The sequence below is a fragment of the Mytilus californianus genome, unplaced genomic scaffold (assembly GCF_021869535.1).
Source record: "Mytilus californianus isolate M0D057914Y unplaced genomic scaffold, xbMytCali1.0.p SCAF_4, whole genome shotgun sequence".
Classification (NCBI taxonomy): Eukaryota; Metazoa; Mollusca; class Bivalvia; order Mytilida; family Mytilidae; genus Mytilus; species Mytilus californianus.
In genome coordinates, this window is record NW_026262690.1 from 42,756,342 (window position 1) to 42,772,079 (window position 15,738).

General features: G+C 31.9%; 1 protein-coding gene across 1 annotated transcript; it reads left to right on the forward strand.

Moving 5' to 3' along the window:
• Positions 1 to 749: 749 nt before the first annotated feature.
• LOC127698344 (2-oxoisovalerate dehydrogenase subunit alpha, mitochondrial-like) lies at positions 750 to 15,084 on the forward strand. The gene is made up of 9 exons (XM_052201756.1): positions 750 to 918; positions 2,513 to 2,653; positions 3,114 to 3,309; positions 6,420 to 6,581; positions 8,610 to 8,754; positions 9,471 to 9,532; positions 11,046 to 11,187; positions 13,506 to 13,674; positions 14,221 to 15,084. The coding sequence occupies exons 1-9, from the start codon at positions 823 to 825 to the stop codon at positions 14,395 to 14,397; spliced, it is 1,290 nt and encodes a 429-aa protein (XP_052057716.1). The 5' UTR covers positions 750 to 822; the 3' UTR covers positions 14,398 to 15,084.
• Positions 15,085 to 15,738: the final 654 nt, after the last annotated feature.

Consider the following 15,738-nt stretch of genomic DNA (forward strand, 5'->3'; position numbering starts at 1 on the left):
ATTAGTTCCCTTTTTCTTGGTATTTTTTAAGATTGGTTTGACAAAATTGCACTGAGTTGTCACACAGTGTCGTTTAAATTGGTTCCCATGTTGACTACATGCAAGTTCTTCTCTAAAATCGCCTCCAAGTTGCCTAAAAATTTACTCTTATGAACTGTATTGACAATAAACACTCAGCCTGGTCAAACTGTGTTTAAAAATTACGAACAAACAGGGGGGAAACAAACTCTTATTACCGAAGTTTTAACCTTTATACCTTAAAAAGTTAAGTTAGACTTCTTGAGCACGTTGCTTTTAAGTACTACTCCGTTTTATCATTTTCTCTTGCAGGCAAATCACTAAATAAAACCAGGGAATTGCATAAACAACACTGTCATTAGAGATTTGCTGGAATCATTACAACCGAAACACTAGCCTGGGATCCTGGCTCACTGCTCCACGAAGTATTAGATTGAGTCAGGATGGCAGGCTACCGAAATACGTCTTGAAAACGGTTTAACTCCCGGATAACATGAGATCCACCCCAATCCCCTGGTTTTTCTATGGGTTCGTGTTGTTTTTATATTTATTTCTATACGTGTAGCCAAGGATTTGTATAGTAAAAAATACTATAAATCCTTGGTGTAGCTTTTCAGTTTTCTATGTGTTTGTGAAAAATGGTAATTTTGATATGGATTACGCCGACAGAGTAATTATCATAACAGATTACGTGATTGGTCTGAAACTAGTACTCCCTTGTGAACGTTCTCTAGAGTTTTCCATTAAACAGTTGTTTACTATGTATTTCTTTTGAAGGACAACATATCTGTCGAAGAAAACGAAATGGCATTGCTAGGACGTTTTCTCTCACCAAGAATAACAAAGATAATAGGTTCCCAAGCTAGACAACTGTCATCGTCTTCCAGTCGTCAAAATGTGGTTGGTGTTGTTACATTAGTCGCATTTTACACATGGACTCCGGTTATATTTTTTAATCATTAAAAATTAGAAACTAACAGATATTTAGAAACTAACAGATATAATATGTTTTTTATGCCCTTACCGCGGCGGAAAGGAAATTACCCTTGTATGTCTGTACATCTTTCCGTACATCCGGATCCCTAATTTAGTCAGTCAGTGGTACTACTCGTACAAGTAATTTTTATTTACTTGAAGAAGTAAATATTAATATACTTATATAAGTAAATTTGTAGGATACTTATACGAATGTATTTTATTTACTTGTACAGGTAAATTATTTTTTGGCTTAGATATGTCCCTTAGACATTCAGATTTTTTTTACTTAGATACAAGTAAAAAAGTCATCCCATCTTCTTTTCTTGAATTTCTTCAGACTTTTTGCTCTAATAGAATTTTTAATTGTCTGTCCTTTGCAGATGTCGTTTCTTATCATTTAAGTGTAATTTCATGGACAATGAAAATCTCATTTGTCTGTTATCTTTAGAACACTGCTCATTTACAAAACCCCATTAGGGGCAATTTTTGAAGGCCTTGCGCAAATACTTAAGATCTTTGCGCAATTAGTTTCTTTGTTGAATTAATGAGATGAAACATTGAACTCTTATAAAAAAAATTATGAGCCAACCTGAGAAAATTTGTTAAAGGCATGTTTTTACATCTCAAAACTTGAGAATTTTTCGGGATTGTAAAAAAAAATTACTTATACAAGTAAATTTTTGAGAAAATTAAGGAGAGATTATTCAAACATTATAATTTACTTACATAAGTATATTACTATTTACTTCTTCAAGTAAATAAAGATTACTTGTACAAGTAGTACCCCTGACTGACTTTAGTTTGCCTCAACCAAATTTTATTAAAATTATACACAATGCTTATTACCACCAAACACAGATCAAGTTTGAAGTAAAGTGGCTTCACTTTCATAGTTCTTGAGTTATTTCTCTTTATTATTTTGCCTCAGTCAAATGTTATGAAACTTATACACAATACTTATCTATTACAACGCAACTGAGATCAAGGTTGAATTTGGGTGGCGTCACTTTCACCATCCTTGAGTTATGTCCCTTTTTAAATGGAAACATTGCAGAATCTACCTTATACTTACAACTGGGGGCACTTGTATCTCATGGACACATTCTTCATTATTTTCAATTGTTATCACAGATGAATGGCTTACCGTTAATTGTTTTACTGCATATATGTACTAAAAAAATCTTGTCTCACACTTGTGATTGTAACTTTTATGTATCCCGTGTCTGTGTTAAAAAATAGAATAAATAAATAATAATTCTTTATGCTCAAAAAGATACACATTTTGACACCCCAAAAAATACATATTACTACTTTATGCTTAAAAGATACATATTGATGGATAGTTGTGAAACTGGCAATCATACCACATCTCGTTCTTTTTATATTCATGAATATTATATCTTTTGATGATATTAAACGATATAGAAATAGAACATATTTTTTGCTATTTTGGCATGTATTGGAAATCTAATCCCAAAAATGGTATTAATTTTATTTTTCTCTTTTGTTTTATAAGGATCGACCACAGTTTCCAGGATCCCGATCAGAGTATTCTACCAAGTTAGAATTTATTAAACCAGATGACTTCAAAGGAATACCTGTCTACCGAGTAATGAATGCTAAAGGAGAAATAATACCAGGAGGTTTAGATCCTAAGGTTAGTTTTAAACAAGGTTATTTTTGGGGGAAATGGAATCTTTCCCTTCAGAGCTTGGTTTTTTATTCACAATTCCAAGATTTCAAAGGAAATTGGACCTATATAATAATACTAAAATTAAACTAAGTTCTCGTGGACAGTAATTTTTTTAAATTGCTCATCATAAAATTGAAATAGAATAAACCAATTGCATGAAGATTTGTATATATCATGATATATTTAATACATGAATTTGAAAATAAATGAATCCACAGTAATACAGTCCATACAATTATTTTGCATACAGGAAATACAAACCTGCACAATGTATATATTCTTTGTTGACCATTTTACTTTATCTTTTGCAAAAAACTGAACCACTTGAGATACATTAAAGAATTATAGCAAATTACATTGTAAGTTTTAGTCTTGGTGTTGGTAAAATGTGAAATTGTAGTGTTACTGGTTTATGTTTTTGTAGTTAGACAAAGAAACAGTCCAGAAGATGTATCACAGTATGACTCTGCTGAACACCATGGATCGTATTCTGTACGAATCACAACGTCAAGGAAGAATATCATTTTACATGACAAACTATGGAGAGGAGGGTACACATATAGGATCAGCAGCTGCTTGTGATCCCCAGGATGTAGTGTTTGGACAGTACAGGGAAGCAGGTAACACAATAGATAGTCTGTTTTAATTTAAAGTAAAAAGCTTTCAGAACTTCTTTGAAAAGTTTTTGAGAGATCTTAATTTTATGACATATTTCCCTAATTACCAGAAGATCAATAATTGTTAGGATAATATAAGAACTAATTAAAAATGTCACTTAAATTATGTTCAGTGTATTACTTTAATGAGCTTTGCTTTTAAGATGAACTTGGTGTGTCTGTTTGAGTATCGTGACAGAATGCAAGAGTGTATCTGATGTAGTTGTACAGTTACTTTGTTAAATTACAATTTGAGTCCTTAGAAAAAAAAATTTGTAAGGGTGCCGCGGAACCCAGTGTCTCGCCTACTTTTGCTGTTAATCGCAGTCTCAACAAAAATGAGGAAAAAAATTAATAAAAATATTCCTCTCTATACTATCTTTGGATTGTAAGTAGCTTCTGTCCAAGTTTGGTAAAAATCCATGATAGTTTATGAATCTAATAAATGTTTTAAAAACTTAAACTGCAGACTGTATGTAATGTTAACTGGAAGAAAAACTAAGTCCATTTATAAGTAAAATACGGAAAAAAAGGAACAAAATTTTAACAAAATTTCCTTCTAAGTTCTAGATACTAGCTTTTAATCATAAACAAGCTTCTGTCCAATTTTGGTACAAATCCAAGATAGTTTAAGAAAGTTGTTAAAATTTTAAAAACTTTAACCACAGAGTGAATGTAATGTTAACTGGCAGAAAAACTAAGTCCATTTATAAGTAAAATACGGAAAAAATGAATTTTTTTTTACAAAATTTAATTCTGGATACTATCTTATGATCATAAACAAGCTTCTTTCCAAGTTTGGTAGAAATCCAGGATAGTTTAAGAAAGTTATTAAAATTTCAAAAACTTTAACCACAGAGTGAATGTAATGTTTCCTGGCAGAAAAACTAAGTCCATTTATAAGTAAAATACGGAAAAAATGGAATTATTTTTTACAAAATTTACTTTTGGATATTATCTTATGATCATAAACAAGCTTCTTTCCAAGTTTGGTAGAAATCCAGGATAGTTTAAGAAAGTTATTAAAATTTCAAAAACTTTAACCACAGGGTGAATATTTGTGGATGCCGCTGACGACGACGCCGAAGTAATGTAGGATCGCTATGTCTCGCTTTTTCAACAAAAGTCGAAGGCTCGACAATCATAAGCAAAAGTGATGATGTGGCAGGTTTTTCATTAGACCAGTTAATGAATCAAGTTTACAATTGTTGCAGGAGTTGTGAAGTGGTGAAGGTTTAGGTTAAACCAGTTAAGGAAACAATTTACATTTTTGTCGAGCCTTCGACTTTTGTCGAAAAAGCAAGACATAGCGATCCTACATTCCGTCGGCGTCGTCGGCGGCGTCTACAAATATTCACTCTGTGGTTAAAGTTTTTGAAATTTTAATAACTTTCTTAAACTATCCTGGATATCTACCAAACTTGGACAGAAGCTTGTTTATGATCATAAGATAGTATCCAGAAGTAAATTTTGTAAAAAAAATATCCTGTTTTTCCGTATTTTACTTATAAATGGACTTAGTTTTTCTGCCAGGAAACATTACATTCACTCTGTGGTTAAAGTTTTTAAAATTTTAATAACTTTCTTAAACTATCCTGGATTTCTACCAAACTTGGACAGAAGCTTGTTTATGATCATAAGATAGTATCCAGAAGTAAATTTGTAAAAAACAAAATTCCATTTTTTCTGTATTTAACTTATAAATGGACATATTTTTTCTGCCAAGAAACATAACATTCACTCTGTGGTTAAAGTTTTTAAAATTTTAATAACTTTCTTAAACTATCCTGGATTTGTACCAAACTTGGTCAGAAGCTTGTTTATGATCAAAAGCTAGTATCTAGAAGGAAATTTTGTTAAAATTTTGTACCTGTTTATCCGTATTTTACTTATAAATGGACTTAGTTTTTCTTCCAGTTAACATTACCTGCAGTCTGCAGTTAAAGATTTAAAACATTTATTAGATTTATAAACTATCCTGGATTTTAACCAAACTTGGGCAGAAGCTTCTTACAATCAAAAGATTGTATTGAAAGGAATATTGTTATTATTTTTTTTCCTCATTTTTGTTGAGCCTGCGATTAACAGCAAAAGTAGGTGAGACACTGTGTTCTGCGGAACCCTTACGAATTTTTTGTAGGAGTGATGATGTGGCAAGTTTTACACTAGACCAGTTAATGAATCAAGTTTACAATTGTTGCAGGTGTAATGAAGTGGCGAGGGTTCAGGTTAAACCAGTGTAGGAATCAATTTACATTTTTATACCCCACGCAACGAGTTGCGGAGGGTATAATGTTTTTGACCCGTCCGTCTGTCTGTCTGTCCGTCCGTCAGTCCGTCAGTCCTGTTTCTTGTCATCGCAACTCCTCTCAAACCACAAACAGAATTTCACGAAACCTTTTTAGATAATAAGGACATACTATGTAGATGTGCATATCGACAGGAAATTACGGTTCAATTTTTTTTTCTAGGAGTTACGCCCCTTTGAACTTATTTGCTTCAATGTACTACTGCAACAGTTTGTCATCCCAACTCCTCTGATACCACACAACAGAATTTCATGAAACCTTTTTAGATAATAAGGACATACTATGTAGATGTGCATATCGACAGGAAATTACGGTTCAATTTTTTTTCTAGGAGTTACGCCCCTTTGAACTTATTTGCTTCAATGTACTACTGCAACAGTTTGTCATCGCAACTCCTCTGATACCACACAACAGAATTTCATGAAACCTTTTTAGATAATAAGGACATACTATGTAGATGTGCATATCGACAGGAAATTATGATTCAATTTTTTTTCTAGAAGTTACGCCCCTTTGAACTTATTTGCTTCAATGTACTTCTACAACAGTTTGGCATAGCAACTCCTCTGAAACCACACAACATAATTTCATGAAACTTTGTAGATAATAAGGACATACTATGTAGATGTGCATATTGACAGGAAATTATGATTCAATTTTTTTTTCTCATACAATTTTTTTTTCTTACACATATTTTATTTCTCCAATGACAATGTGGGGACGTGGGGTATGTGAGCGCGCTCACTAAGGTTCTTTAATTTGTAGGAGTGATGATGTGGCGAGGTTTTACACTAGACCAGTTTATGAATCAGTGTTACGGTAACTGTGAAGACATTGGTAAAGGTAGACAGATGCCAGTTCATTACGGTTCTAAAGATTTAAATTTTGTTACAATATCATCAACACTAGCAACGCAAATGCCTCAAGGTAACATGTTTTTTATATCTTTTTATTATAGAACATAACTAATTTAAAATTAGCATTAACATTTGTATTTTGAAGCAGACAAATTTTAGTAGTACCCTTAACAGTTAGATCCTCATATGGCTAGAGCATTAATAGATATAGGACCAACATAGAATTGATTTCTTAATTTGAACCCATGAAAATATGGAGAATACAGAGTATATGGATAGTTTATAAGATTCTTAAAGCTTCCTGGCCTTTGTTTTGGCTGGTCTGTCAAAGCCCTTAGTGAGTGTGAACATGCTCTTAAATGCTTGATGTATTTTGCTTCCAAAATTTTGTTCAGAAGAGAAACTGATGAATCTTATTTTGGAAACAGTTATCATGTCCACACATTTACATTTATTTTGACTTTTCCCCATTGTAGTTTTATTGAAATTTGTTTGTTGAAACGCTTCACTTTTTTAACATATCTAATAGTAATACAGTTTGTTATACAATGTATACACAAAGGAGTTGGTCCACTAACTCATAATTTTGGCCCTAAAAATCAGGTTTTTTATGCCCCCGCCGTTGCGGAGGGGGCATTAAGTTTTACCCTTGTCCGTCTGTATGTACATCCGTCCTTATGTTCGTAAGTCCCAAAATTGGTTTCCGTTCTCTAACTTGAGTTTGCCTCAACCAAATGTTATGAAACTTATACACAATGCTTATTACCACAAAACACAGATCAAGTTTGAATTTTGGTGGTGTCACTTTAACCGTTCTAGAGTTATGCCCCTTTATAAATGGAAAAATTGCAAAATTTTTATTTTCTTCTAAATATCAAGTAATTTTTAAAATTGGAGTTATCTTCCTTTGTCCATGATTATAGTTGAATCAACTACAATCAATGCTTTATACAATGCAATGTTTAATTTTGACTTACACTGATAAAACACAGATCAAGTTGAATTTGGGTAATGTCACTTTAACCATTATTGAGTTATGCCCCTTTATAAATCGAATGATTGCAAAATTTTTAGTTTCCATTCTGTAACTTAAGTTTGCCCCAACCAAACATTATGAAACCTATACACAAAATTCATTACCACAAAACTAAGATCAAGTACAAATTTTTTTGTTTCTGTTTTCTAACTTTAGTTTGCCTCAACCAAATGTTATGAAACTTATACACAATGCTTATTACTACATAATACAGATTAAATACGAAATTTGGTAGCGACACTTTTACCATTCTTGAGTTATGTCCCTTTATAAACATAGAAATTGCTGAATATTTTAGTTTGTCTCAACCGATTGTTATAAAACTTATACACAACCGTTCTAGAGTTATGCGTGTTTACAAATAGAAAAATTGCTGAATTTTTAGTTTCTGTTCTCTACTTAAGTTAGCCTCAACCAAATGTTATGAGACTTATTTTAATAATGATAATGTTGTGAAAATTTTTGAAAACAAATGTTAGAATGTCCAAGTGATTCAGTTAAAAATGATTTTTTCACCAATTGCCTCATTAGTGATGAATTTGTGACGTCATAAATGTAGATGAATTTCGTTAAAACCTGATTTTTTGCTGAATACTGCAAATTTTATGACAGTTTTCTGAAAAATTAACAGTGTTGCCACTCTTTACCAAAATATTCTTGATTTACCATATTCTTTAGTTTTCAACCAAAATTTCAATGGGTGAGGGGTTGACAAATTTCAAGAAAATTGAACGAAAATGAAATCTATTCCTCTTTCAGGCTAATATATTTATTAATATGAAGCAGATTTATAATTTTTCTTCTTATACTTTCAAATATATCACATTTAACAAAACATACACATTATATTTACTTAAACAATAAAAATTTAAAATTTAAACCTTTACAGGGCCGTTTATTAGGGTTCCTAGCTTGACTCCTTTAATGCTATGATAGGTCCATAAGACAAGCATCTTTTCCATTTTTATGATGTGACTTTTCAGAGTTTTATTTTAATATATGATTTATAGTTGTTTTGAGATAACCATTGTATAGTTATTGAATAAGTTTACTTTATTTCAGCTGCTGGCTCTGCCTATGCCTTAAAGAGGGCAGGTAAGAAGTTATGTGTGATATGTTACTTTGGAGAAGGTGCAGCATCAGAAGGTGATGCACATGCTGCATTTAATTTTGCTGCTACACTAGAGTGTCCTATTATATTTTTTTGGTAAGTAAATCTGTAATTATCTGTGTTTATGAGATGTGATTGCTGCAATAAGTATACATATGTATAATTTATAATGGAGATAAATATCTAAGCTGAGAAGTACTCAGTTAGATTTAAGGTGTAGGGCAAAAAAGTTTATCGAAGATTTCAAAATTAAATTAGTTTTGAATGAAGTTTGGGAGGGGATATAGGAATCATTCTGTCTGTGCAAGTAGTGTGCCATCTCAAAACTGTTGTATGCCTTGAATTTTTAATGATACTTGGTAATATAATTTTGCTTTCAATACCAGAGCATTTGTCACAAATAAGGTTAGAATGTCAATCTGCAAGTTCAAGGTTACAATTATAGTTTAACTTTGTATTCCCATATTAGAATATACAAAGTTACTTCTGTCTTAGAATTTTTTAATGCCTTATAAAATTGAGAATGGAAATGGGGAATGTGTCAAAGAGACAACAACCCGACCATAGAGCCGACAATGACGTTTGATACATGTATTATCGTTACCCACCACCAGAGGCAGTGCTATGAATAAGGTTGAGATGATAGTCTGCAAGGTCAAGATGAATACTTTATAGATTAAGATGAATAGTTTATAGATTTAGAAGAATATTAGAGGGGATATCATTGTATGATGTTAGCTAACAGAACCTCTAGTGACACTGAAGGTAAAAGCCCAAATAATTCATTTAATTTTGTATATTTTAATTTTCAGTAGAAACAATGGTTATGCCATATCAACACCTACAAGTGACCAGTATAGAGGAGATGGTATAGGTAACTACTTGTTTACTTATTAATCTATCACAAATAGTTTTAAGTCTGTGAAATTCTGAGGGACGTGTTGTTTTTGTCCTCACATATTAAACATCTTATTACCATAAATTCAGTTTACAATACTAAATTTACATGCTTATTATTGGACTTTAACCATTTTAAGCCATTCGTAGCATTAGTAAACCTAGTGAAAGCTCCTTCATTCAGACCAATTGTCTTATACTTTATATATGGTAGGGTTGTTTGTCTTTATGTTTAGTTGGCCATTTAATACCACTGTTTTTAATTGACAATTTTTGGAAGAGTAGTTGGACTTTGATTGTTGGCCTTTTGTAGCATAAAAATACTACACATTTTGTTTGACAGTTTGATCACTACTTATTGTCACTTCGCATATAAATATTATATGGTAAAATTTACACAACAGATCCTTATTTTCAAAAATGACCACATTTCCAAGCAAATGACAACAATTTAGGGAAAATATTGACAGTCATGTAATACATGTATGTGAACCTGTTCTTTTGAAGTCTACTCTCAAGAATTTAATATTGTAAAGTTATTAAAGAGGTATAAATGTCAAGTTCATGTTTACTGATTTGACTCAAATTCTCATATTAGAATAATAACATACTAAAACGTATATCCAAATTATAAAAAGTCTAAAATAAACAATTTACGATGCATGAACACGATAATATGTATCAGCATTTAGTATGTATTTTAGTCTAGACACCATCTAATTAACCATCGTGGTGACCTCCAAAGACTGCAGACGGTCATATAACCCGATGTAAACATAAATAGAGATATAAATAGAAAGCGAACTCGTGCAATTGGATTTTTCTAGGTCTGTTGGTTTCATATTTTAGGTTAAATAGATATGTTAATCATCATTTATACCTGTATAAGAATAAGTTTTTGTGGATCGAATCAGTCACCCAATTGGTTTACCCTTGTTTCACTTCCAATGTTGACATTCTTTTCCTTTTAATAGCTGAACACGCCTAGTTCATGCATAACCTATCTCTAGATAAGGGGTTAAATTGAAGGTCACATGAATACAGATTCAGTGAGGTTGAATTATTCACTTGCAAGTGAATCATTCATCAGCGATGCTTCTTAGCTTATTTTGACAAAATTGAACCTAACTGGCTGCTAAAAGCGAATTATTATTTCATTTTCATTAATGATTGATATTTTTTTTATATCTCGTACCTAATGCCCCTTTAAGTGTCAAGTGGGATATTTTGCTGCTGCAAAGCAATTTTGATTGTCTTTGTCCTGTCCTTACTATTTTTAAGAATTTATTTTTTGCATGAATTATTTGGATAATTTAGAGTTTTTCTCATTAAAACAGTGTAGCCAGAAGTTTAATGACTGTGTCATATGTTTAAAAGTACATTATTAAATGCAATTTTCCCAAAGTTTGGCAAAATTTAAATTTGGTCTTTGTTCTGAAAAAATATGTTAATATAAGACATGTTGTGTAAATTATATTTTAATTTTTCAGCATCTCGTGGAGCAGGATATGGTATGGATACAATAAGAGTAGATGGTAATGATGTATTTGGAGTATATAATGCAACCAAGGCAGCAAGAGAAATGTGTGTCAAAGAAATGAGACCTGTACTAATTGAGGCTATGACTTACAGGTATGAAAAATGACTCATCCTGTATTGCTATGCAAGAAGGAATTTTACTTAAGCCATGACTTACATTTAACTTGGCATGACAGTTCATAAAGTTTTCTTGCATTATTAAACATTTGTAAATTAAAAAAGAATTGCCCAAAAATATCTTACTAGGATTTGGATTTTTGTCTCCCCTAGTTGCAGAATGCGAGACATAGGGATTACAATCAGGCGGCAACAGCATTAGCTATTTGTATAAAGTTTTATATTTTAGAGTTGAGGAGACATGGATGCTTCATACTTTGTATACAAATATTGTATGTTTGTCAAATGTTCATTGTCCTTGATCTCATATTCATGGTTTAGCGATTGCTTGATAAAAAGGATAGTTTTTTTGTCATGTGCATTTCTCACTTATTATAACTATGTAGGATAACTTTATTTGGTATATGAGTTCTTTGCAACTTCTATATGTCTGTCAGACAGGGTTCATTTAACCTTGACCTCTTTTCATGGATCGGTGAATAAGGTTTAAAGTTACATGATTAGGTCTGATTCTCAGATACTATAAGAAGTATATCAACTATATGTGTTGTATGGAATGATTGTATGGTGTGAATGTCAGTATGGCATGTATCATCTGTCTTTGACCTCATTTTCATGGTCCATTGTCAATGTTAAGGTTTTGTGTTTTGGTCTGTTTTTGAAATACTATAAGCAATAGGTCAACTATATTTGGTGTCAGGAATGATTGTAAGGTGTACATGTCTGTCTTGCAGGTATAATCTGTCTTTGACCTGATTTTCATGGTTCATTTTTCAATGATAAGTTTTTGTCTCTTTTTCAAAAACTTGAAGCAATTGGTCAACTATATGTCAGAGTTCTTGAGAAAAAAATTCACATGTCAGTCATTTGAGCTGACATTAATTTAGTTTTTGTCATCCTGAACAAAATTTTGTCAGTCCAAAATTTTTCAGTGGACTGGGAACTATTGTCAAGACTTCTTTATATATTATGGTGAAATTATTAAAGCTTTTGTTGTTGTATATTTGCTGAATAAACTTAAGTTAATGTTTTTATTTAAACATCTGTTGATTTTATATTATTGGTATCTCTGAACATGTCTTATAGTCTTATTCTCACTCTGTTTACTATCAATCACTCCCTGCCTCACTATTAGCATGTAAATTTTATTTAGAGTAGGCAAAATGTAAAATCCACGATAAGCATGAGCTAAGAAAGCTCTTACGATCAACTATTTATCAGTAAATAACACATTCTTCCTCTATTCTGTCACTAGCTCTCCCCTTATATTTCCATCTCCCTCAATCCGACTCCTTAATTCAACCTCTCTCATTAACTCTGTCATGTCCTTCTTAATGCCACTTTTAATTTGGTTGAGGAATGATACAGGCCACGAGGCCATGTGGTTGTTGTCTTTATGTCGAACTCTTGTGTTTTATCATATATTATAGAGAAGAAATCAGAGTGTTCCAAAATTTCTGGGACATACTTATACCACAATCTGTAACAAGAACTGACACGAATATCCCAACTATAGTAAGATTGCTGGAATTTTACAATTGGACATCTGGACAGACCTATGGATAATTTTTGTTGGACCTTTTAATTTTTTATAGGCCAAACCGATAAAACTGACGGTTTTCAAGAATTCTGATATTTGGTGTACCCGGTATGGAGTAATTGTAAGCTGTACATGTCTGTCTGGCAGGGTTCATCTGAACTTGACTTCATTTTCATGGTTCATTGGTCCATATTAAGTTTTCATGGTTTGGTCTGTTTCTTTGATTCTATAGGCAAAAGGTCAACTATATTTGGTGTATGGAATGATTGTAGGGTGTACATGTCTGTCTGGCATGTATCATCTGACCTTGACCTTATTGTCACGGATCATTGACAATGTTAATTTTTATTTGATACTCATAGTAAAACCTTTATCTTTAAGATCTTCAACATTATTTCAATCATGGTCAGTAAAGCAGGCAAGACATTTAAGCCTGTGCACTCTTGGTTAAATTTTGTACCACACTGCTGTTCTGGATCTCAAGTACATGCTTACCTCTGCTGCAACATTGTGTGGGGGACATAGAAATAGACATCAAATACAAGGCACCCATCCATCTGTCCATAAGGTCTTTACATCCTCCTTAATACAATTCTTGCCAGATTTTTGTGAAATTTATAGCAAAGGTTTATATTGGCAATGCCTGAAAAATACTAAAAGAACAATAACAAATATATTGGAGTTATTGCCCTTTGATGGGTAAAGAATGTGCATCAGCTGGGGACATTTTGATACTGTTCTTTTATTTTTTTAGAATTGGACATCACAGTACATCAGATGACAGCTCTACCTACAGGAAAAAGGGGGAGATAATGTCATGGGACGACCAATCTCCCATTCATAGGTTAAGAAACTATATGGAAAACCAAGGCTGGTGGAGTGATGAACAAGAATCTGCATGGAAAGAAAAGTCAAAGAAAAAAGTATGTTGCTTAGTCTAAACCTTAATATATATTTAAACTAGACTGTTTTTAGCAATAGACAAGTTTTCTCATTTGATTATGTTTGAGTTGTTTTATTTGGATGCCCCTGTCGTAGCGCATCTGGCATTAAGTTTTACCCTTGCACGTCCGTACGTCCCAAAATTGGTTTCCGTTCTCTTAACTTTAGTTTGCATAAATTTTATATTATGGGTTGTGAAGTACAGTAACCCAACATGGTGAACCTTAATCAATCTCTGAATCATATATACGCCAGTAAATATCTTAACCTTCAATTGATGGTAAAAACCAGTGTCCACCAAAGGACATAAGCCTTGGGGTATATTGATGCAATAATTTTTTACCATGATTCTTATAGTCATGACTTTCTCTAAGGTTTATTAATAACATTTGGTTCCACCTGATACTATGATTGTCATCAACATTCTGTTATTGTATTTCAAACTTTCTCTGTGTTTCCCTGGAAGGACACTGGTGAGTGTAATATGAATCAAAGCCTTACAGTACACACATTTTATTTTCTAACAGGTGATGGAAGCCTTTGCTCGAGCAGAGAAAAGAAAGAAGCCCAATCCAGAGATGTTATTTACTGATGTGTATGATGAAATGCCACCTAGAATACAAAAACAAATGGAATTCATGAAATCACATTGTACACAATTTAAAGAACATTATCCTTTTGATGATCATGTACCAATGACTTGATGTTCAGTTTCTAAATCTTTTAAGAATCTCATTTTAAGCGGTTTAGAAAAATGGCAGGTTTCCATAATTGTGTACTATTGTCTGCAAAGATATTTTGTTTTTTGGATTATTCTCTTATCTACATAATAAAATATATTGAAATAGTGAAGAATATACCCCATGGTTTAACTGATGTTTGCAACAGTGTTTATAAAATAACAGTTTTAAGTTTGCATTTTCAGTTTTAACTTATGGAAGCTCATTTGATATGATGAGGATAAAAATGACAATCAGAATTTCAAATATTTTTTTGTAAAGTTATATTTTGTGAGTAAGCATTTTAAAAGTTTGAATTGGTTGATACGGGTTACATAGTAATAAACCTTTATTTATTCATAATCTCCTTTTTAATTAGTCAATTCTACCAATAGTTTAAGCAAGAGTATAGATTGTACTTGTCAGGTTTTATGTGATCTCAAAATACTTCTCTTTTTCTATTGCGTTTATGAGGTAAAATAGTCATTTTATAATACTCCAAATGAATCATTTTGACCAAACAAAAATGGAAATATACCAAGACTTTTGAGATATGTTCTTATTGAGTGATATTGAATATTTTATTTTATTGTTGAGGAATGTGTGCCATTGTGAAGATTTATATAGAGTTCTATTATTGATAATAAACGACAATAAATATGTATATATATACTGTGGATTCATTTTATGTTTGTTATTTTCTTTTTTTTTGGCTGGAAGTATTGTACCGTTGGCCTCAGTGAATGTTAGTTTTCAAAAGTCAATCAAACCATATTTCCCTTTCCAAAAGACAGTATATAATTTCATAGATACTTTATTTCACATTTGGACCTTTCTAGCTGACTTTGCAGCAATTTATTTTCTTTATTTTCTAATTTTCTTGATGTTTTTATATAAGGGTATATCCAATTTTTACATATTCATATTGATTCATATTCATATTATTTTTCTACTCACGAATGTCGCATAAATGGGTCGGTTTCCAGTATATTATATCAAGGTGCCCCCAGAGATATTAAGGAATCATATTCCACTAAGTAAACAAACAAGTATTACATCAAAATTTTTATTTATAAGCCATTTATAAAGAGAGAACTAGAGAATTAAGCTGAGACTTTTCAACTGGTCTCGGTAGCAGGTCAACATTTATATTCGAATCACTTGGACCTGTCACCTAGTTTGGAATTTTACTGTATATACCATCTTTGCAATACTGTCCAGACTGTTAATACTAACTCTATCATACATTTTTATAATTCCACATGAGTTTGCAAGTTCTTAAATATTTTCCCTGCAAATTGTTCATTTTAAATTATCAAGTTATAT